The sequence below is a fragment of the Ochotona curzoniae genome, unplaced genomic scaffold (genome assembly GCF_017591425.1).
Source record: "Ochotona curzoniae isolate NIBS_2020 unplaced genomic scaffold, NIBS_Ocur_1.0 scaffold_3890, whole genome shotgun sequence".
NCBI classification, from domain to species: Eukaryota; Metazoa; Chordata; class Mammalia; order Lagomorpha; family Ochotonidae; genus Ochotona; species Ochotona curzoniae.
Window position 1 is genome coordinate 30173211 of NW_024467115.1, and position 23516 is coordinate 30196726.

General features: G+C 52.3%; 1 protein-coding gene across 2 annotated transcripts; it reads right to left on the reverse strand.

Annotated features, from left to right (window-relative positions):
* Positions 1-749: 749 nt before the first annotated feature.
* On the reverse strand, positions 750-21845 carry ZBTB2 (zinc finger and BTB domain containing 2). 2 transcript variants are annotated; one of them, XM_040965281.1, is made up of 3 exons: positions 21665-21845; positions 8796-8980; positions 750-3246 (listed from the first exon to the last, which is right to left on the reverse strand). In XM_040965281.1, the coding sequence occupies exons 2-3, from the start codon at positions 8966-8968 to the stop codon at positions 1875-1877; spliced, it is 1545 nt and encodes a 514-aa protein (XP_040821215.1). In that variant the 5' UTR covers positions 8969-8980; positions 21665-21845; the 3' UTR covers positions 750-1874. The 2 variants fall into 2 exon arrangements, with proteins under 2 accessions (XP_040821215.1, XP_040821216.1); XM_040965282.1 differs by lacking the exon at positions 21665-21845 and adding an exon at positions 21170-21220.
* Positions 21846-23516: the final 1671 nt, after the last annotated feature.

Below are 23516 nucleotides of genomic sequence, written 5' to 3' on the forward strand. Positions count from 1 at the left end.
GCCTTGCAAGCCCAGGATCCCATATGGGCACCGGTCCATGTCCCAGCAGCCTAATTCTTATCCAGCTCCCTGCCTGTGGCCTGGGAATGCAGTCAAGGATGGCCCAAAGCCTTGGGACCCTGCACCCTTGTGGGAGACCTGGAAGAAGCTCCTGGCTCCTGGCTTCAAATCGACTCAGTTCTGGGTGTTGTGGCCACTTGGGGAGTGAATCATCAGATGGAAGATCTTTCTCTTTGTCTCTCCTCCTCTCTGTATATCTGACTTTCCAATTAAAAAAAAATTTAAAAAGCAAAAAAGAATGAGCCACTTAGGGGACTTTTCAAAACCCCTACAGATGGAGGAGATGCTGTGACAGCGACATGGGGTGCAATGCTCCCCACGCTTGCTCCATCTGGGCAGACGCACAAAGACAGTCACACAGCCATTTAATTAAAGGTTTATTCAATGAAAGGATGTATAAAAACTTACAAATCTGAGAACTCAACTATACATATGACAGGATGGCGGGATCTTCCACTTTTAACATAGCGTACAGTATAGTTATTAACTAGCCCCTCCCCCTGGTGTACCCCTTCGGTCCGTATTTCTGGGTCTTACTTGTCTCGAGACTCACTGGCCTAAGGGAAAGGCAATGGAATAATCTTACTGCTTTCAAGCCAATAGAGAAAACTTTAGGCATTAAAAAAACAAGAATAAACTTCAAAATCCAAGTTTTTTGTTTTCCCTAAATAGCAAATCGATTTTGGAGGGGGGGGTCCTGATTTCTCCATGCCAATTCGGTGCTTCACGGATGCTGCAGGGAACTATCAGTGCTGACTGGGAAAAGTGACCGAAGTGACCTCTGCTGGCCATTTGCCCTTTGACACTCCCACATTCCTACATCTTCTCCCTGTAGCGCACACACAGGTTTTCCCTGCAGTACACGCAGCTGCTTGGTACTAAAATGAATTTACCGCTGGCGACTGCTAGCAAATGGCACAGCCATTTCTATTCAGAAACACAATCGATAGAATGGTACTTTGAAATCTGATTTTGAAAACAACAGATTGGTCAGAAATGGGAAGTACAGCATTCTGTTGTTCCAGTTGGAAGGAAGCCAGTGCTTAGATAAGGCGTGTGCATTAAGTCACCTGTTGTCAGCCAACACCCACACGTCTCCTCTTGCAAACACACAAACTCACAGCTTGTCATGTTTTCCCCACAAATTAAGATTGCCATCACATTATTACTTCTTTTTTCTTTTGTTAAGGTAGATTTCTTAATGAGTGATTTTTTTTTTTTTTCTGAACTGGACATAATCTCACAGGAAGCACTCCGCAGTGACACACCTGGAGGGCGTTGGAGCGTGGAGAGCGCTGTCTCGGGCGGAAAGCGTCCCCGCCCCTTCTAGATTTTTGCATAGTTACAGGGCCCGGCCTCACTTCCAGAAGAATACTGTGTTTTTTTGGACACTGGTTTTCTCAGAAGGAAGACTTACTACCCAAGGAAAAGCCATGAGTTTTCCTTTACCAAATTGCATTCCGGTTGTTTTGGTTCGTTATGTACCCTTCATTAGTTCCAAGGATGCTTTCAAACAACCGGATGCCTCTCCACATCTCCCGGAGTTGGTGAGTACTATGGACCGTTATCTTTCCAATTTCCCCTGAATTAAAGTCAATATATTCCAGGTTTATAATGCACAAAGCCTTTTACAGAGGTGGGGCTGGGGGCAAGCAGAAGGGGGAAGAGAGGACGGGGAAGGGGAGAAGGGAGCAGGGACCTGTGAGTATCATGCCATGGAGAACTTCAGTTCTGATTTGGGGACTAAGGGGAGGGAGGGAAGGTGGTCTTTGTAAAAACAAGTTTTTCGTTTGTTTTAAAAAGGTAAGTAACATTCAGTCCAATAATACAGTCTCCTGTTCCTTTTTGATGGAAGCTAAGCCCGGGTGTTCAGCTTCCGTGACCTCGGAGTCCCCGCTGCCCAGCAGAATGGAGCGTCCCTCCCCCAGGGCAAAAACATCCGAGTTCTGGTTTTGGCATGGATGCTTCACCACCTCGCTGGGGGTCGAGAATGTTCTGTCACACAGGTTGCACTTGTAGGGCTTGTTGGTCTGTACCAGCATGTTGTCCATCTGGCTGCTTTCCTCGAACGTGCACAGCTCCAGGGTCTGTTTGTCCACCATGGTGTAGGTGTCGATGCTCTGGTTGAGGCACACGTGGCGGGCAGCCTGGTTGGCCCTGCAGAAACTCTTGTCACAAGTGCTACATTTGAAAGGCTTCCCGGTGTGTATGTACATGTGCTCCCGCCAGTGGCTCTTCTGGATAAATTTGCGTCCGCAGATGGTGCACTCGTACTTCCGCCTCTTCACCTCCCGCTCCTGGTCGGCCTGCTCCAGGTTGTCAATGTCAGCGATGTCGGAGGGCGGTGGAGTCTCCGACTGCTGCTGTCCGTCTATGACTGGGGAGTCGGACACGTGCTGCAGTTCACTGTCACTGATCATGCCCGCCTCAGGCACTTCCAAGGGGTCCTTGCCGAGGTCCGCTGCATTGCTGCAGAGGGCCAGGGGCACGCGGCTCTCGCCCTGCTGGCTGGACGGGAAAGGCACCCCGGTGTGAATCTGCAGGTGCTCTCGCAGGCTGCTCCGCAGGGTGAAGCGTCGGCCGCACAGGTGGCAGGCGTAGTACTTGGGGAAGCTTCCGTTCCTCTTCATGATGCTTGGCTTCACGTGGGCGATCGTGAGGGATGCAGGCTGCTCGTCAGACGATGAGGCTTCCATATTGGTCTCCTCTCCAGGAGGAGGGGGAGGGACGGGAGTGGAAACCAGTTCCGGGGACAGTGAGGTCTGCAGTGGGTCTGAGGGAGTCATGTTTGTCCGATTCAGTTGGGCCAGGTTGGGAGGCAGCTGGGAGAGCTGGGAGGCCTCGGGCACTGGCTCCTGGCTCATCCTGGCAGCCTGAGGCCTTGGGTCTCGCCCAAGCTTCTCAGGGACAGCAGGGATCTTGGTGGCTTGTCTCAGCTGGTGATCGGCAATCTGGATGCCATACAAGGAAGAAGCCAGCGGGAAAACCTGATCAGGGTGCGAGAAGGTTCCTTGGCTGGCCAGGCTCGCCTCCTGGATCAGCGGGTAGGCGTGCAGGAACTTGATCCCCTGCTCCAGACGGACAGGGTCGATGAGCTGGGGCGCCATCTTCCCAGTGTACATCAAGTGCAGGAGATAGCTGAAAATATCGGGCTGAATGTCAGTGGGCTTCAAACGGACACACTCACTGAAAGAAACCGGAAAAAGACCTGCTGAGTAAATGGCAAGAGATGTCTCCAACAGTAACGCCAAACCCGAGGACAAAACCCACAACATGCCCCGTTCCCGACTGTTGGCTCATGACATTCTCTTTGCTGTTTGATCACCAGATCTGTCGGCTACAAATCTGGGGCACAGTAGGGGATCTTGTAAGACGCATCAGCCAAAGAAGCTCGGGGTGAGCATGACCCTCACAGCGACACACCAAACCTTGCTGAGCAATCAGAAGCAACCTTGCCTGCTCGCCGCAGCACCGGCATCTCAAGCGATGGGAAGGCCAGGGAAGCTGGCTCCAGGACAACCCTACAACTATCTAGTGCTGTCACCAGGGACTGGTGGTTAAGCCAGTGTCCGTGCTGCCAGCATCCCATAGGGGCACTGGTTTGAGTCCCCGCTACTCCACCTCTTAGCTATCCCATTCACTGGCTCACTCTCTAAATGGCCGTAAAGTCCCTCCTAATCTCGCAGTGGGTGCAGGGACGCATGCACTTGAGCCATCGCCTGCTGCTTTCCTAGGTCTGAAGCAGGGAGCTGGACTGGATGTGGCGCAGTCGGGACATAAACAGTGCCCATTAGGGATGCTCACGCTGCAGGTGGAGTAGACTGCCACCGCACAGGCTCCTGCTCCAGTCCCAGCCCAGGTCTCTGCTAATGTGCCTGGGAAAGCGGTGGAAAACTGCCCCAGTGCTTGGTCCTCTGCACCCATGTGGGAGACCTGGAAGAAGCTCCACGGATCCTGGCACCGCTGTGGTCATCCAGGGAGTGAAGCAGTGGATGAAGATTTCTGTCTGTTTTCCTCTCTGTGTAAGTCTGCCTTTCAAACAAAGAACTTGTAAATCATAAAAACAAACAAACAAAAGAACAGTGCAGTCATGGGCACCAGCCAGCTCTCCGTGCGCTACCTCCCTCCCTCCACTGCTTCTCCCTTGGCTGGTTAGGATTCCGAGGCCTTCCCGTCATAGAGGTGACGTCAGACGTGTGCCAGGCACGTGTGAATCTGCATCTGACTGCACAGCCACCACACCAAGGTCCTGAGAACACCAAAACTGCCCTGTGTGGCACTTGGGGTGGACTACATCACCTCCAAAGTGGAGAGATTTATCTGCGGCGTCACCACCAGTGGTGGTACTGCTGACTTTCTTAGATTTTTCAGTGTGCACCATTTCAGAAGCACCAGCATTAAGGAAGAATTCCCCCCAAAACTTCCCAGTCATGACAAGTTCTAACGCATCCCCGAGAATCCAATGATGTGGGGCTGGCATTGTGGCTTCACTGGTTAAGCTGTCTCCTGTGATGCCAGCAGCCCACATGGATGTTGGTTCAAGTCCCAGCTGCTCCACTTCTGATCTAGCTCCCTGTTAGTGCGCCTGGGAAGGTAATGGAGGAAAGCCCTTGGGCCCCTGTACTCATGTGAGCAACGAAGCTCCCTGCTCCTGGCTTTGCCTTGGCCCAGTCCTGGCTACTGCCGCCATTTGGGGAGTGAACCAATGGTGGAAGATCTTTGTCACCTCTCTGTAACTCTGTCTTTCAAGTAAATTAAACAAAACAAAAAGTAAAAACACCAGTGATATAAATGTCTGTAGCTCTCGGGCCTCAGTCATCATCCACTGAGCGAGTCTGCCTAGAGCCAAGGCATCTTTCAGCTGTAGAGACAGCCCCCTTGCTTGCCGTCATTTCGGATTCTATGACCTTTGGTTCCTATAACTCTTCTAGGTCCTTTGAGCAACTATGTTCATTAGGTTTCAGTATGCAAAAATACTAACAGTATATCCTTGTTTCTATTTATTCAGTTTTAGAAAGAAAAAAATGATTTAATAGAATTCGGGAATATTTGGAAAGAGACAATACCACTATTGTTGTGTAGATTGGAAAGCCTACGTATAGCTGCATGAAAATTACAAAGTGTAAAAGCCAAAGAAAAAAACCAAGCATAAAAAAAAACTAGCATTCCTTTGGCAATATCATGGGAAGAAAATGAGTATTTGTGACTATTTCTCTCTCTCTCTCTCTTTTTAAAAAAGACACACTAATCCTTTACAACTCTATTTGGAGTTCTTGAGCATCCCTTTAAGTAGGAATATGAATGCGAGTGGTTTTTCTTTAAGCACAAGATGTGTCCCAACAGTAATGCATGCAGGGTGCTCTGAGGAAATGCTCTAGTTCAACTAAGCTTCAGGGACAACATGTGCTAAAGAAGGCTTCAGAGATGCAATCGACGCTAGGACCTGGCAGAGGAACGGGAGAATCCTTCTGCCTTTAGATGACCTCACACTGACGGCTCCTTTCCTGGGTGGGCACTGAAGGGTCTTCCAGGGGAGGGTGGGCCTGCGACGCCCTTCAGTAGACACCCGCACCCCAAAGGAGAAAGGGCCAAAGCCCAAAGGGGACTTGCATGGCAACATCCATGCCAGGCACTCCTGAGCAGCATCCCTTTGCAGACGAGCGCTGGCGCTCTCACTTGCTGCTGCACGGGCTGGTGGGTGCTCAGTGGGCAGCCCAGCACTCCCAGTGTAGTCCCTGCTGCTGGGCAGGGAGGAGCAGGGAGCACACAGCCCGGCCTGCAGAGCTGCTCAGTGCCAGGAGGATGAGCCAGGGACCCTGGGGCTGGTGAGTGTCTCCAGACACCAATTTATTTTGATTTGTTTACTTCAAAAAGTGTTCTTGAAAGCAGAAACACATGTGCACACACGCACACACACACGACAAGAACAAACAGGTGGCACTGTGAGGTTCTGGTGCCTTGTTTCAGTCCTTTCCATCTTGGATGGCTGTTCCTGCCAGGCAGCAGTCTGCCCTCCGCAATGTAATTACAGCTAAGTGCTTCCATTGGCAGGGGTCAGTTTGCCAGGAAACTTTTTTACATAATAGTTTCAGTGTAGCTACAAGTTATCTATATACCTTTTCACAGTGATTTCCATTTTCAAATTCTTCTTCACTAATACTTTCTTTTTTAAAGATTTTATTTATTTTTTTATTGGAAAGTCAGATATACAGAGAGGAAGATCTTCCGCCTGATGATTCGCTCCCCAAGTGACCGCAACGGCTGGAATTGAGCCAATCCGAAGCCAGGAGCCTGGAGCCTCTCCCAGGTCTTCCAAGTGCATGCAGGGTCCCAAGGCTTTGGGATGTCCTTGACTGCCTTCCCAGGCCACAAGCAGGGAGCTGGGTGGGAAGGTCAGCCGGGATTAGAACCAGCACCCATATGGGATCCGGCACATGCAAAGCAAGGACTTTAACCACTATGCTACCACGCTGGGCCCCTTCACTAGTATTTTTTAAATAAGTGTTCAAAAACAATGTGAAACACTGTAGTGAGTGAGCCCAGTGCCTCAGTTCATTTTTGCCAGCTCAGTCTGCAGCCTATGCGATTTCAACACAGAAGACAGAGACCCCCTAGTGGCAAGTACAGGACATACAATGAGCACCAAATTCACCTGAAGACTGAGCAAGCAGCCGGGCCACTGTTCCTGACACAGGAAGTGATGTGTCAAAGCCCAGGTCCCCGTCCTGGGTGTGACTCAGCTTGAATTCTGTGCACAGAGGCGGGCACAGCTGGCCCCAAAGCAGCAGCCCAAAGAGCACATTGTCACATCTGCTGCGGTGACACCCACTACTGCTTAAACCTGGGCTTCAATTACAGCAACATCCCACGCCTCGGCTCCAGGGGCACTGGCATGCCACCTCTACTTGAGGTAAGCCCCTTGCATTTCATTCAAACCCACTACCTTACACTCCTTTCTCCTCAAAACGTTTTTCAAGACAGTTACATTCTAACACAAAGCCCTGGTGAGCCAGGACCTGCCTGACAGGGTGAAGTTCAACGGAACACCCTCGGAGCGCAGGACAAGCCACCGCCCTCTGCCTCGGCTCCTTGACTCTGCCCCAGTCCCTCCTGCAGCTGTTCAGCTGTGCTCTGTGGTGGTCCTGAGATTCCTAAAGCTCAGCCTCTGCCCTCAAGGAACTTGCAAATAAGGAAGGGGGTTAAATACAGAGCGAACAACTCGGACAAGTGCAAGCTCTTGTCCAGTGGCACAGCTGAAGGCTCGGGGTGTCCCAGAGAGGCTCGGCTGATGAAGCTGTCAGCACGCGTGTCCAGCCTGCAGGACCCTGACGTCAGGACAAGGAGCCTGCGTGTTACCTGCTGTGCAGCAGGCGTGTCCGTGGCTGCCGATCAGAGGAAGAGCATCAGGCTACGCGTCCTCAATCAGAGGCACGCAGCACAGGCAGACCAGCGCCAGGAATGTAAATCCCAGAGTGATGTAGAAAATGAAAGCCCAGACAAGAGTGCAAAAGGGAAGAGAAGGACAAATGTGAAAGGAATTTTGAAGAAAATATGATTTGGGCACAGCTTCGATGTGGTTTGAAAGATTTCAGTTTGATTACTTGAGGATAAGAAAACAGGTAAGGCAGGAGCGGTTCTGGGGAGAGACCTGGAGCCCTTTATAAAGGCTAAGTGAGATGAAAGGAGGAGATTCAACTCTAAATGCCAGGAGGCAGCCTGGGGCCCTGGGAACAAAGTACTGAAGACAGACCTCGGTCAGAGCTACAAAGTGCAAGTCAGCGAAAGAGGCAAGCCACAGGAGGAGGCCACGCTCCCTGGGTGAGAGTGGCAGGAGGGGCACGGAGGGCCCAAGACCCTCACCCACGCAGGGCGGGCATGGGAGGGGACGGCTAAGCCCAGGGGCAATGGTTATCAGGATGCAGGCGAGAAGCCCTTCGGGAGGAAGCAGGCAGCGGCAAGGCGGTGGCGGACAGCGGTTTTGAAGAGCGGTGACCTTCTGGGAAATGATTTCAGAGGGAGTGATGGGGTGGAAACCACAGCGCAAATGAACAGGAAGCGTGTGGGATAGGAAAGCACACACAAGGACAGAGAGGAACCTTTCCAGCACTTTCCCGGTAAGACCCGTGAGGTGCTCTGCAGAGATGGCGGTGCTCCGGGAGCCGGGCTCCCTCCCCGCAGACAGCGCCCAACACAGCGCCCAGGGTGAGGGCAGCCATGGGAGCGCAGCCCTGGGAGCATGCGCAGGGAGGAACACGGCGTCCCCACACACCACGAGGCCTTCTTCTCTAAGCAACAGCAAGGAGAACACCAGGCTGAGATACTGGGAGGTTTTAAGGCAGTAAATAGGGACCTGGAAAATGCACACTTTCAAGCCAAGAATAAATAAAGGAAGTTTGGGGGGGGGGATGGGGTGCTACGGTATCAGGACTGGCGGAAAAAAAGGGCCTTCGACATGGAATTCACAAAGCTTCCCAGCGGAGGGGTACCCCGAGGTCTCACATGAGGCGGGTGGGCTCTGTGTCAAATGGGCCCTGCCCAGCCTGGTAGGGGTGGTGGGCAGGGCATCCCCAAGTGCTCTGAAAGCACTTGCAATTAACCACAGGGAACTGGGCACCCAGGAGCCCAGGAGAGGCAGAGCCCACGGTGATGAGGCCGAAGGCCAGGCTCCGCGGGAAGAGGGGCCTGGCGGTGAGGAAGGCTACAGTCATTCCATTATCATCAACCGCTTTAGTTACCTGGTCTGATGGACAAACAACATCTTAAAGTAATTGGAGAATGAAGCAAGAACTGATTTGTGTGCCTTGAAGTACACATCGCCGATTGCAACCGTGCAGTCACACAGGAACCCAAACTCCCGCTGCGCGTTTAACTGCTGCAGTAGAATAAGTCCATGGTTGGCCAAATCCATTTTTTAAAAAATCTGCAAAGCAAACAATTTGATTTTTAAGAAAGGTGATTCACAAATCAGACTGTGTCCTCTAAAGTCACCAATAGTCATTATCTTAGCTGTCAGGCACGGCTAAAGCATTCTATAAATTGACTCATTTAGAATTCACAAGAGCGCCCCGAAGTGGATCTGCCATTCCTCCAGGCTGACTGATTAGGTCACTGAGGGTAAATGAGGGGTGGTGCTTAGCAGCAGCGCACAGAGCGGTGGCTGGAGAAGCCCAGGGGTGAGCTTTAGATCCCTTGACATAGCACGTACTCCTGGACCAGTCAGTCCTGTAGTTTAAAGTCACAAATGCAAATGAGCCATCAGAGTTTGTCACAGCTTCCTCAGAGGGACGAGGGTCATGGGGTGCGGATCACAGCAAAGCAGGGTGAAAAGGGGAGGAGTTCAAGGCAATCTCCCTGCTCCTACAGGTGCACCTGCCAGGGACACGCAATAGCTGACACATCCTTTCATCTTCTTGCTGTTAACACTTCCACAGAGTGAGGGAAGCGGGGGTTGGCACTGTACCCTCTTCGTGGTGTTGGAGAAAATGGGCTTCAAGACAAAGAGCCAATCTGCCCCGGGTCATCTAGTTAGAAGGTGGGGGAGTCAAAATTAAATCCAAATATTCTGACTCCAAATTCTACAACCGTTTTTATGCACGCTGGACCCTCGCCAAGCACCCTGGCCGAATGCATTCCAGTCACCACACTGCACCATCTGACACCATCCCACTGCACGCCGATCAACATTATACTCCATATGATGCTTGATGGTGAGAAACAGTGAATGCTTTCTCTCTAAAACTGGGAGAAAGGGGTCTGCTCTCACTACGCTAAAATGGTAAAACAAGAGAGGAGAGAAAAGGCAAGCAGATAAGGAGGAGGAACTCAAATGGTCCCTATTGACAGATAACATACAGGTAGCAGAGATCTCAAAGAATCTACAAGGAACGCCTAGAACCGACATTATGAATCTGGTAAGGTCACAGTCATGCAAAGAACCCCAAATCAGCTGCTAATCTTACACACTAGCAATGTCAAAGTGCACACTGAACTTAATAGTATCGTTCATTTACAATAACTCAGAAAAATGAAATACGTAGGTGTGAACCTAACATGTGCAGGACTTGCATGCTGAAGGCCACAAAATATGGATGAAATAAATCAAAGATATAAATAAATGGACAGACATACTATGTTTACAGGCAGAAAAACCTAACATGCTAAAGGTATCATTTTTCCCAAAACCTCAGCAAGGTTTTTGTTTTGAAGATATAGAAGACTATTTCAAAATATTTAATATGGAGGCGAAAGAACTAGAATTCAATCAATCAAAAATCATTTAAAAATATGTAATAATGAAGTGGGAAGAATCAGTCACCCCGTTTCGAGTCGTGTCACATTGCTTCAGCACTCGAGAGCGGTAGACACGCAAGTCAGAGGGAGAGAAGACAGAAGCCAGAGGCAGACGCACAGAAAGCTGCGCCACTGAGCGCTGGCAGGGGGCAGCAGCGAGCACGGAGGACAACTGTCTTACGCACAGGGTCCGGGCCAATGGGCTTCTGCAGACAAGAACAAAAACAAGAAACAAGAGTCTTAAGTCTTGTACCTTTACAGAACAATCAACTCAAACGGGATCAGGGACACAAATGTAAAATACAAAACCATAGGGCCTGGCACAGTAGCCTAGCGGCTTAAGTCCTCGCCTTGAATGCCCCGGGATTCCATATGGGCACTGGTTCTAATCCTGGCAGCTCCACTTCCCATCTAGCTCCCTGCTTGTGGCCTGGGAAAGCAGTCGAGTACGGCCCAAAGCCTTTGGGACCCTGCACCCGTGTGGGATGCCCAGAAGAGTTTTCTGGATCCTGGCTTCGGATCAACATAGCATCAGCTGTTGGGCTCACCTGGAAGTGAATCATTGGATGGAAGGTCTTCCTCTCTGTCTCTCCTCTCTGTATATCTGACTTTTCAATAAATAAATAAATCTTTTTTAAAAAATACAAAACCATAACACTTTTTGAAAAAAAAAGAGAGAGAAAATTTTAAGGCTCTATAGCTGGGCAAACAGTTTTCATAACTGACTTCCAAAAGCAGAATTCTTTAAAGGAAAACTTATTAAGTGGTCTTCATCAGAATTAAAAATAAACTTTTGTTTCATGAAAGACTGTAAACAGTTGAAAAGCTGAACACTGGGATGGAGAGTACGTTTGAGAATCTTTGCAAACTACTCCTTTGAGAAATGGCCAAGATCTGCAATATACAAAGAACTCTCAAAACTCAACCAAAAAAAATGTGCCACAGACTTAAGGACATAATTCACCAAGGAAGATATACAGAGGGCAGTTAGACACATGAAAATATTCAACTTTATTAGCCACTCAGGAAATATAAACTAGAAACACAATCACTCCACACTCATCAAATGGTTAAAATCAAAATTCCCAATGCCAAATGCTGGCAAGAGTGAGGAGAAACTGGCTCCCTCATACCTTGCTGGAAGGAGCGTAAATGTGCAGTTACTCTGCAAAGCTGGGAGCTTAAGAAACTACGCACAGATCAGCACCTGCACTCCTAGACACTACTCCAGAAACAGGAAAACCTAAGTTCACATCAAAGCGATACCTTCATTTCTAACAGCATGAAACAAGAAGCAACCGTTAAACAGTTAAATACTACGGATAACTACAACTACAGGAAAAACCCCTGATGCTCAGTAAAAGATGGTAATTCTAAGAGGTTATATACTGTATGAGTCTTCTAATATTGTTGAAAGAATAGATTCCTAACGGTGGGGCAAGAGGGGAGCGAGTGGGGCCACTGCAGAAGGACAACAGGACGGATACTGTGAGAATACAGCCTCCTGCAGTTATACCCCGGTCTACCAGTGGCCTGGGTGTGTGTAGCCGTGTTACAGTTAGCATGACGTTTTCACTGGGGGAAACCAAGCAAAGGATACAGATCTCTCTGTGTGGCGAAGGTGAGACCACACACGGCAGGAAGGTGGAGAGACAGGGAAAGGCACGGGGCTCCTCGCGAGAGACAGGCGCAGTGTCAGGCTGCAAAGCCACTGGGACTTCAGAGGAATGGCTCTCTCACAGGATGTAATGAGGATGTTTGCACTTAGGGCTTTTCTCCTGAAGGACTCATGATATTCCTTTGCTGTTTTAGTCAAGTGCTTCTCTCCAAAACACGCAAGGGTCCTGAGACATACCTGTGGTTTACAACTCTGCCAATGTCCCCTGACTCCGATCAGGCAGCTTTAGGTGACATCATGGTAGCCTCAAGTGCAACACCTCATTACTATTTATCTCTTGAAGATAATGATGGAACCACTGTTTCTTAAAGGGTGCCACGATTTCCATATGCTGTCTCACTTGATTTCACACTAACTTAAGTGATATTCAAGGCGCTGGTACCTCCTTTTTTTCCAAGTGCAAAAAACAGGCATACAGTGGGTAAGTTGCTTGCTAACATTATTGAAGTAATTTCAAGTGGGCTTAATCCTTGAATTTTTTTTTTCTTGCAAGACAGAGTAACACAGAGAGTGAGCAAGTGAGCACACAAACTAGCGGGGGCTGTGCCAGACTGAAGCCAGCAGCAGAAAGCCATCCAGGTACCTAGATGGATGACAGGAATCCAAGCACTTGAGCGTACACTCATTGCTTTCCCTGCTGTAATCTGCAAGGAAGATGGGCCGGAAGCAGGAGCAGCCGGGACTTGCCAACTGGCACTCCAATATGGGATGCAGGTGTCAAGCAGAGGCTTAACTTGCTACATCATAATACTGGTCCCTGTATTTCCCTTTCTTATAAAGAGTTTTAATTCTTATACAATTGATTTTTGTTTTAGAAACAAGGAGAGATCTCCTATCAGTGAATGAACTCCCCAGCTGCCCACAGAAACAGGGAAAATTCAGCTCGGCTTGAGCAGGCGGAAGCTGGGAAGAGGGAACTCAATCCAGGTCCCCCACCTGGGTGACAGGGACCCAGACACTCAGCCATCCGCTTGTCTTCCAGGTCCCCCACCTGGGTAACGGGGACCCGGACACTCAGCCATCCGCTTGTCTTCCAGGTCCCCCACCTGGGTAACGGGGACCCGGACACTCAGCCATCCGCTTGTCTTCCAGGGAGCGCATGAACAGGAAGCTGCAACTGCACTCCAACAAGGATGAGCACCCCAGCGGAGCCGTAGCACTGTACCACATGCCTGGCCCAACAGATTTCTGGCACACAATCTTTGTTTTAATGTTATACAAAAAAAAGTTTTTTGAAGATTTGTTTGAAAGAGTTAGAGAAAGAGAGATGATGCATCTGCTGGTGAGGGCTGGGCCAGGCTGAAGCCGGAAGCCACGAGCTTCTTCCCTGTGGGCTGCAGGGGCCTCGACACTGGGGTTTTCTCCACTGTTCTTCTTGGGCCATTAGCAGGGAGGTGGATGGGGAGTGGAGCAGCTGGTTGCTGGCTTTGCAGGCGGTAGCTTTACATGCTATACCACAATGAGAAGTTTTTAAAGAATTGAGGTTTTTGCCTTTTATATTAATGGATGTATGGTACAGCCTTCAATACATCAGAATATATGGTTCTCTCATCTCATAAGCAAACCATAATATATGAGTATTATACTTTGAGCCTAAGAATGAAGCCATGATAAAAATGCATTTGAACATTTCTATTTCCAGGGAGTTTAGGAGTTATTTCAGGTTCTCCATTTGGCAACATCCTCTACATTAGGAAAGGAGAGGACCTAAGTCCTCAAACAGAGCTGAGAACACCTGGGCCCCTGTGGCTCTCGGGGAAGTGAAGACGCCTAATGAAAAGTCGTTCCACGCTTGAACTCCACTTGGGGGAGATGACATTCACCTACAGGTCAACTTTCTGAAACCTTACTTTGAGACCAGAAAAGCCTGTCTCAAGAAGAGCCACGACAGAACCCTGGACTCTTCCATCTGAGCACCAGCCTGAGCGAACGGGGCAGGATTGAGCCCCTGAACCACTCAGCTGACTTTTCCAATTCCTTCTCTCCTCCCTCCTCATCATGGTCCTTCTGCTCGGTTCCATGAGTCTCTGCGTGCACAAAAACGCTGCTCATGCTGCGGATGCAGCACCAGCACCGATGGCTCTGTCCCTCCTCCATGGAAATGGCCGGCTGTCCTTCCACCTGCCCCCTCCAGTCTGGCAAGGGCCTGTCCACACTGTGAGGACCCTAGCTCCCTGGATCTCTTGGAGGCGGTCCAAACCTGCCCTCCTGTGAAGGCTGTCAGCTCTGCTTCCAGGTGCAAACTCTGGTTTGGTCTGACCTCTGCCGACTCAACTTACAAGAGCCCTCAGAGTCGGGGCCACAGCCTCTTACTACAGCTGCTCTTGGGCGAGCTCATCCAGGTACAGCTGGCTGTCCTCAGGGACTGTCTAGGGAAAATCAAACTTGAATCCTTCTGTCCTCTTACCCCACCTGCACCCAGGACAATAACATCTAAGCAAACAAACCTGTTCCTTTTGTATTCCCAGCTCAGAGCAAGGTGCCATCAACCACACTTTGACCAACCATACTTAGTCTCTTCTGTCTATTCAGTCACACAAGCTTCATTTACTGAAATTCTTCACTGCCAACTCCTTTCCCACCTCCAATTTCAGCTTCCTTATCTTAGCACAATGTAACAGCTGGAATGATCTTTCCAACATGCAAATCTTATGCTCCAAACACTCGTGCAGGGCCAGGCATGTAGCACAGCAGATGCTTCTTGGGGCACCAACTTCCCAAATCAGAATCCTGGCTACCCTGCTTCTGAGTCCGCTTGCTGTGAACCACCACCCAGAAGGCAGCAGATAACGGCTCAAGTATGTGGGTCTCCGCCAAGCTTATGGGAAAGCATCTGGATATTCCTGGGCCCCTGGCTGCAGTCTGGCCTGGCTCTGGCTATTCCAAGTGTCTGGGAAGCAGTTCACCTGTCTTTCTGTACTTCATTCAGCTGACAACAGTTCTCTTGTTGGGGCAAGTATTTGGCTCAGCAGGTGGGATGCTGCCAAGGGTGCCCGCATCCCATTTTAGAACACCTGGGGTTCACATTCCACTTCCAGGCAGAATTTCAGCTTCCTACTAATGCATGTTCTGTCACTCAGTGGCAACAGTTACAGTAGTTTATGTAATTGGGGTCTCATCCCCCATGTGGGCTTGGGAGACCCGGACTGGTTTACCAGCTCCCAACTTCAGCCTGGCCCAGCCCCACCTGTTGTGAGCACGTGGCGAGCACTCTAGTGAACAGAGCTCTGTCAAAAGTCACCTCACCGCCCGTTTATAATTAAGTTCTGAGTATTGGTTTACAGTTCATGATTATGCTGCAGGACAAAGAGCTTGAGAAGAATAAGGACAGACACTTGGGCTGGAGACGGGGATCTCCATTAGGATTGTCAAGAAGGGGATCTTGAGCCTGGTGACACAGTGAGATAGCCCCAATAGAAGGCCACCCAGACTGTGCTCAGGTCATTTCCATTGCAGACGTCACTAAACTGGAGAGCCAGGAGAGGAGAGGGGAGACGCGCTAGAAAGTGACCTGCAGGAGAGACAGACTAGGAGCCCAGAAAAGAGAGGACAGCTGAGCTGGTGATGAGGATGGGCAAACACGGGCAGGACTCTGAAGATACTCAGAAGATGAAAACCCAACAGGATTGGCTGGTGGAACAGACGGAGATGGAGGCAGGCAGGGAAGATCAAACAGTCCCAGAGGACTGCCCGCTGGACTGACTTCAAGTGAATGGATGGATGGATCCTACTGGATCCTGGCAGTTGCCTGGGGCAGCACGGGGAGCAGGGAGCCCAGTTGGTGGGGAAGAGCCTGAGGCTAGGTCCAGATATCCTAGAGTTGAGGCTTCACAGACTTGGAGCAGAGGTGGACTGTGTGTGGGAATGCTGACCTGAAGCTGGGGAAGTCCTGGGATTTACTTCTGAGAGGCCTCAAGAGAAGCCAGGCGCATCCAGTTCCTGAAGCCTAGGCCTTACATCACAACCCAGCTGGAGAGGCTAAAGCTGCCAAGGAGAAGAGGCGACCCTGAACCCTGCTTTCGTGCTCCCAAGCACTTCTTGCAAATTTTTACTGATTCTACCCACACAGGCGCTGACGGTCAGACATGGAACTGAAGACCTGCACAAGACCTCCTCGCACAACACTGACAAGTGAAATTTTAAAGACTCCAACTAAACGAGAACTAGCGTGTCATCTCTACACTACAACAGTGAGCAGAGAGAACTGCAGACAAGATGGCGAGGCAGGCAATGCTTCCAAGTGGATTTTGATGGAATGTCTTCTTCAAGTAGGAGAAAACTTCAACAAGTTCATGAGAAGATGAAAAAAAAAAAAAAAGAAATTCAAATAAAGTGGAGAAGGTTTTCAAAAAAGAATGGAAAACTACCATGGCTAGTCTCTTTCTTCGGTAAATTCAAGCACTGCAAGCCACTTGAGTAGTCATGTTGAAGTTTTAAAACAAACACTTTCCAAGGTCAAACATTTAGGTCCTGCAGTGCTGTGGTTTGCATCTCACTTTGCTCACAGGATGCTCTCTCGTGGTCAAGCCAAGTGCTTCCAGTCCCCACCACACAGCATGTGGCTGAGCCCTGGGCAAGCAGCCGGAGTTTTGTTTCATTTTGACCATTTTAAAGTTCTGAGAGTCTGTCCTCTTTTTTTCTTTTTTAAACCTTCATGTTATTTGGAAGGCAGGGAGAGAGTTCTGCTGCTGCTGCTTCCTCTCTGAACAGCTGTAACAGCTACAGCTTGAGGCCGGAGCCAGGGGCAGCACTCAATTCCCAACTGAGTGGCAGGAGACCCAAGCACTTGGGCCACCCATCATCTGCTGCAGCCCAGGGTGCATATTAGCTGCAGCCCAGGGTGCATATTGGCAGGACTCTGGAACCAGGAACAGGGACAGAGCTGGGAGCCAGGCGCTCCAATTTGGGATGCAGGTGTCCCAGGCTGTACCTGAACTCCAGCTCCTCCTCTCAGAGGTGCAGCTGAAGGGGACACCAAAGGAACAGAAGAACAAAGCAGCTTCGGGGAACTGATGAATTCTCCTTTTAAAGAGAATAGATTTCCAAAGACACTAAACACCACTTAGACTGCCCGACTCAAGTACACTAACAGAATCCTGTAAAGTCCTCGCCTTTATTGAAGTGAAGTATAAATGAATATGGTAATGCACAGGGCACGGGGAAGCATTACCCACAAGCAAGGCAGATTCTTCCAAGCAGTGCAGACCACTTACCAGGATGAAAAACTGCTTTTCCAATTAGTACTATAAATTATTAATAATGCAGGCCTGGTGAAGTCACCTTAAATGGGTCTGATCATTTGACTTTCAATATATTTTAAAGCTGTATTTCAAAGGTAAGGAAATACATCTTATTTAGTTGTGACGATGGATTGTTGTGCTATTCTTGATATTTCTTTAGTCAACCTTGTTCCACAGTAACTGGGAAAAGGTGAGGCACAAACCAACTAACAGTCTCATTCTCACATTGAAAAGTCTCACATGTGTAAAAGACCTACGTTTTTCAATTACATTGTGCTTATGTTTATGTTAAAAGCTGGTTTCAAAATTTAAGTTCGCATCAAAAGCAGGCATTTCAGGGACACTTTTAAGTGTTAAGTAGAAGTAGGTCAGAGATCTATGATTAATCATTTTTATGATAGTGCTGATGCTGATTTTTTGAAAATTATTTTTGTGGAAAGAGATTTATAGAGAGAAGAGAAGAAAGAGAGAGAGAGAGTAAAGAGGACGGAGGGAGGGGCAGGGGAGAGAGAGAAAGAAAGAGATATCCTTTTGTCCACCAGTTCACTCCCCAAGTGGCCACAACAGCTAGAGCTGAGCCAATCCAAAGCCAGGAGCCAGGAGCTTCTTCCAAGTCTCTCATGCCAGTGCAGGGTCCCAAGGCTTTGGGCCGTCCTCGGCTGTTTTCCCAGCTCACAAACGGGGAGCTGGAAGGGAAGTGGAACAGCTGGGACACACTGGCACCCTTAAGGGACCCCAGTGCATGCAAGGTGAAGACCTTAGCCGTTAGGTTACTGCACGGGCCAGACAGTGCCGACTATAAAGGCTTAGTGTTACAGGTGTACTTAAGGATATTTACATACAATCACAGACAGCCACGTTAGACTATTCCTTTGTTAAGATTTATGTATTTGAAAGGCAGAATGATATAGAAAGAGAATTTTCCATCTGTTGGTTCACTCCCCAGATAGTCAGAAGAGCCAAGGCTGGGCCAGGCTGAAACTCTGCTTGGGTCCTCAGCGTGGGTGGAGCGGCTTCAGACACCATCTGCTGTATTCCCAGACACGTCAGCAGGAAGCTGGATTGGAAGCAGAGCCGCTGACTCAAATCAGCTCTCAAATATGAGATGCCACTGTCACAGGCCCTGGCTTAACCTGCTTTGCCTAAATCATGCCAATTTGCTGGTAAAAGTTACAACCTATCCGAGCATAAAAAAGATCTTGGAAATATTTTCCAGGAGTTTGTGTTTGGCTTATAGGTTAGACCCAGGTTACTGTGCTCAGAGGACACGTTGTGTTGGATTCCTGCCTCACTGCAGCCTCTTGCTGCCCACGTGACAGGCTTCCACAGGGCCCAGGGCTCCTGGTTTCAGCACCCAGCCACTGTGGACTTCCTGAGTGAACAAGCCTGGAAGCAGCCTCTCTCCTCGTCTCTCAGAACAACAACAAAACTCATCTAACATTTAGAATCATTGACAATCTTTTTTCATTCAGAAAAAAATAAAAACTCAATTTCTTTTAGGTTTCCAAAGTCATGGCTGGATTCCCCCAAGAGCAAAAGGACACAGGAAAAGGACCAATGCCCTGTGGTCAGCTGTTTGGTCAAAGTCCCCGGGCTGTTCTTTCAGTCTAACTTTCTGGTCACAGTCTGGCACCACTCCTACTTGCTGCACTTTGCCAGTTTCTACCAGAAAAAGTGGGTGGGCCTGAGAACACAGCTCTGAGGCAGCGGAAATGGCAGGAGCGCCACCGTTGCAAAGAGGCTGATCCTACGTCAGCGTGTATCACGCTGCAGCCTCCTTGTTTCCTTCCCTTCCTGCCTTTATGAGGGGACCTCAGACAGGCTGTGCAAACTGAACTGTAAAGATGCTTATTTTGGGTTCTGGCACGATGGCTCCGTGGCTAAATCCTTGCCAGTGCCAGGATCCCATATGGTCACTGGTTTGGGTTCCAGCTGTTCCACTTCCCATCCAGCTCCCTGCTTGTGGCCTGGGAAAGCAGTTGAGGACGGCCCAAAGCCTTGAGACCCTGCACCCGTGTGGGATACCCGGAAGAAACTCCTGGCTTAGAATTGATTCAGTTCTGGGCCGTTGCAGTAACTTGGGGAGTGAACTGGTGGATGTAGGATCTTTTTGTCGCTCCACTGTATAAAATCTGTCTTTCCAATAAAAAACAAATAAATCTTTAAATTTTCATTTACAGCAAAATAAATTTTATCTTTTTTCTTGTCCACCAACTTGTTCAAGCCCCCACGTATTCAGATAATTCCAAGCAGGAGAAAGCATACCCAGTTTCATAGGCACCTGACGTGGACACAGCCCATCACAGGACCACAGGGTCCCCCGTTAGGCTGTTAGGACACATACCCCTAATCATTTCACATCACCTTACAAAAGGGCACAACATTTCTTGTCCTGAGTTAGTGTTTTCTGCCAAGGGAGTGTTTTGGAGGAGTTTACTTGCACTCTCCTTGAACAGGAGTCTGGGGAGGAGGCAGCTGGGCGTCCCACGAAGTGTCTGGGTGCTACTGGTACTGCTGTTCCCCAGTTCTCTCACTGCGGACCGCTGCCTGAGCTTTAGGAATTCTGCTGTTCATCACAGGCCAAAAAACCCCACATAAGCCATGAGATTACTGAACAAGAATGGTCCAATTTAAAGTGATGCAATATTAGTGGTTAATTACTTCCTCCTTCTAAACTACCTTTTAACAGTTTCAAAACACCCTGGATATATTATGGCAAGGCTATTCAGAATGCAAAACAGAAATAACCAGCTAACCTTGGTTTCTGATCAGTTGGGGGAATGAAGATTTAAACGTCCTACTTGTGATTTTATATTAAAATTTAGGACCACGCCTGGCTGCGGGGCTTCCCCGGGGTCAAGGTCAGGGCATGCCTCTAGGGCCACCTGGACCACCCAGGAGATGTATAAGCCGTGCTGAGGGCTTTGCTGTAGCTTTATTTACAGAAACCCACGAGTATGGATAGAACGCACACTCCCACACTAAGTGGTTCCATTGTCTGGGGGTGCGAGGAGCCTGGCCCAGCTCCCCAGGCGCACTCCGGGGCGGGAGCCGAGTGCTGCTGCAGGTGCCCCGGGCCGGTGGCGCGGCCAGCTTCTTTCCGCCCTTTTCGCTCCACCGGCTGAGAAAACCACAGACCGCCCCTCGCCCCCGCCTCGCTTCCTCCTCGGCTCCGGTCGACACTTGTCTCTGCGGCCTTGTTTAAAAATTCATGGTCGCCGGGGAGGTTTGGCGGCCCCAGGCGGCAGAGACCGCAGCGCCGCGGCGGGCCGAGGGCTCGGCTTTCCCACAGGCAGGGGCGGGAGGGCGCTCCGGGCGCCAGGCGGCCCGGGGAGGCGTCCGCCTCCGGAGGGCGGAGCCCGGGTCCCCCCGCCGTCCTCCCCGCTCCTCCCCGAGGCCTGAGGCGCCGCGCCGAGCCGCCCTCCTGCCGTCCCCCTCCGGGCCGCGGGGCCGTGCGTGCGAGCGTGCGTGCGTGCGCGCGCTGGCCCTAGTCCCGCCCCCCCGCGCGCGCGCGTGTGCGTACAGGGACACAATGGCGACGCCTACGCCGCGCGCTGTGCCCGGGCCGGGGAGGGGGCGGGGCGCGGCGCGGAGAGCGCGCGCGAGAGTCGCAGACAGCGCGAGACCCGCGCGGGCCGGAAGCGCGCGTGCGCGCCCCCGCCCGCCGGCCGGGAGGCGGAGCCGGCGCGGGAGCGGCAGCAGCTGTCGGAGCCGCGGCCGCTGGGAGAAGCGCCAGAGAGGCCGGGCCTGCTCCGGTCCGACCGGATCCCTCCCCTCCCCCTCCCTGCCAGCTCCCCTCCCCCCCAGCCCACTTCCGCAGCTCGCGGCCTGGCCGCCTCCGCCGCCGGCGACGGCAGCAGCAGCAGCAGGAGGAGGAGGAGGCGCCGGGAGGACTACGCACCTGACGGGCCCGCTCCCCGGGGCTCCAGCGCGGGACGCTCGCCGGCCGCCGCCGCCGCCGCCGCCCGGACGCCCTTGGCGGTGGCGGCGGGCAGGGAGGCACCGGCGGCGGCGGGGCCCGGAACGCGAGCCGCCCCCTCCCCGCCCTCTCGGCTTCCGTCCCCTCCCCCGCGCGCGAGCCCCGGATGGAGCCGCCGCCGCCGCCGCCCGGCTCCGGGGATGGTTTTGTCAGGCGGCCAGAGCCCCGGCGGCGCCGGGCGCGGCCGCTCCCGCCCCTCGCGGGCCAGCACCGGGGCCCGGGCGCGCGGGGCGGCGGGGGGCGGCCGGGGGCGGCCGGGGCTCGGGCCGCGGGCCGGGCGGCCGTCGGCTTTGTTGCCTCCGCCGGAACCGTTGGCGAGCCCCGGCCGCCCCCCGCCTCGGCGGAGCCCGGGTCCCGGGGCGGCGGCGGCGGCGGAGGCACGTGGGTCCCGGGGCGGCCGAGGCCGTGCGCGCTTACCTGTCGGCGGGGAGCGTGCAGGAGGCGCCGCTGGGCCGCGTCGGCCGCGCTGTCCTCCCCGCCGCTCGCTCGCTCGCTGCTGCTGCTGCCGCCGCGGTCGGTGTCTCCGGCGCGGCGGCGGCGGCGGGGCTTTTCCTGTCCGGTTACGTTAAGGTCACATGACCGAGAGAGCGGAGCGACTCGTGCAGAGAGGCTGCGAGCGGCTCCCGCCGGGGGGGAGAGGCGGCGAGCGAGCCGTGGCGGCCAGGGCCCCCTCCGCCCCCCGGCCGCTCCCCGCCCCCGCCCGCCCGCCTCCGCCTCCCGCCTCCCGCCGCTCCCGCCGCCGCCGCCCGGGCTCGGCGCTCGGCCCCGGCCGAACTCCTGCAAGCCATGTGCAGCGCCGGGTGCTCGGGGGGCACGGGTCCCGGGGCGCGCCTGCCCGCCCGCCCAGCGCTCCCTCGGCCCGCGCTTTAGTCCCGAGTGCGCTGAGGTTGCAGTGTGCGGGCTTCACAGCCGGGGGGCCGGTGTGCACCGACGGTCCCGGGGCGGTCGGGGGCTGCATGCGGGGGCTGCGGGCTGTGCGCAGTGTGTCCGGGAGCAGCTGTTCTCGAAGCCGAGGTGTGCGGGCCAGCTGCGTGCTTCGAGTCTGGGCTTCTGTGGGGCCGGTGGAGTGCTCCGCTGGAGTTGGAGACCCTGGTGGTCGTGCTTAACTTTGTGGAACTAACTTGTCCTGCGACCGCTGCCATTTTGCTAGGGTTTTTAATCTTGTCTTTGGAAGTGCGGTTGATGAGGACTGGCATCGAATGATTTGCTTGTTTCCCTGACCCAGAGTTGGTAAGACACGAAGCCTAAACATTGATTCCCCGGAGAGGGAGGCAGCAGGTGGCAGTGTCCGGTGTTAAAGCTTGTTGGCCCGTGCGTAAGCACCTCGGTGTGAGTGATGTCCGACCCGCTGGGGTTTAGGCAGCCAGACCCCTAGCGCAGAGCAAGTTGCTAACTGAAGGAGAGTTGACGTGCGGTGTCCTCCAGGAAACCCGAGCTGCGTCTGCGTGAACTGCTGATGAGGGAGCCCTTGGAAGACACACAGGCAGCTGTGTAACTGGTGGCCCACAGTCGGCGTGCGACTGTCCAGAGCTGGCCAGCGGCCCTGCACGGCCTGGAGCTCAGGTCCGCCTCATCTTCGTAGCAGGGGAAGTGAGCTGACGGATCTTAATTGGGCCCTTACCTCTGAACGTGTTGGCATTGATGGTGCTGACGGAGCACTCGGGTGAACAGGAAGCTGGGCAAAACTGATTCTAAAGACTTTTTTCCCTCCAAATTTTGGTAGTTTTGATTTATTGGAAGGAGGAGCGTGCCCATGTGTTGGCTCGCTGCCCAGGTGCCTGCAGCAGCCAGCTCCAGGCCGAAGCTGGGAGCGAGAAGCTGTCTGCCTTTCCCACGTGGGTGGCAGGGACGCAGCCTCCTGAGCGATGATGCATCGCCTGCTGTGTGCCCCGGGACCGGGAGCTGGAGCAGAGCCTGTCCAAGTCCAGAAATCCCGTGTGGGACGCTGGCGTCTCGGTCTGTGTCTAAACCGCTCGGCCAGCGCTTGGCCCACTGGTAAAGTTTTAGCTTTAGGACTTTCTTTAGAAACTTGGCTGCGTGGTTAGAACTGGCTTTAAGTCCAAGGAGCTGTGTGTGTGACCCCAGCAACTGCTTTCCCGTGGCACGCGCTGTGAGGAGAGCCCGGGGCTGGGCAGCCTGGCCAGGAGAGTCGGGTCAGGAGCGCCCTGTACCGCCGAGGAGCTGCTGTTCTAACGGAGACCTCGGCTGCCCAGGCCAGCTGGAGTGTGCCGCGGGCACGGGTTGTTTTGATGCTTGTCACTGTAATCAG

What these genes read in the sequence shown, in the direction of transcription:
- ZBTB2 (XM_040965281.1), bottom strand. Translation starts at nt 8,968, where the DNA reads ATGGATTTGGCCAACCATGGACTTATTCTACTGCAGCAGTTAAACGCG. An exon ending in TTGTTTGTCCATCAGACCAG is followed by an intron (nt 3,247 to 8,795) that starts GTAACTAAAGCG and finishes GGTTTCTTTCAG; the next exon opens with TGAGTGTGTCCGTTTGAAGC.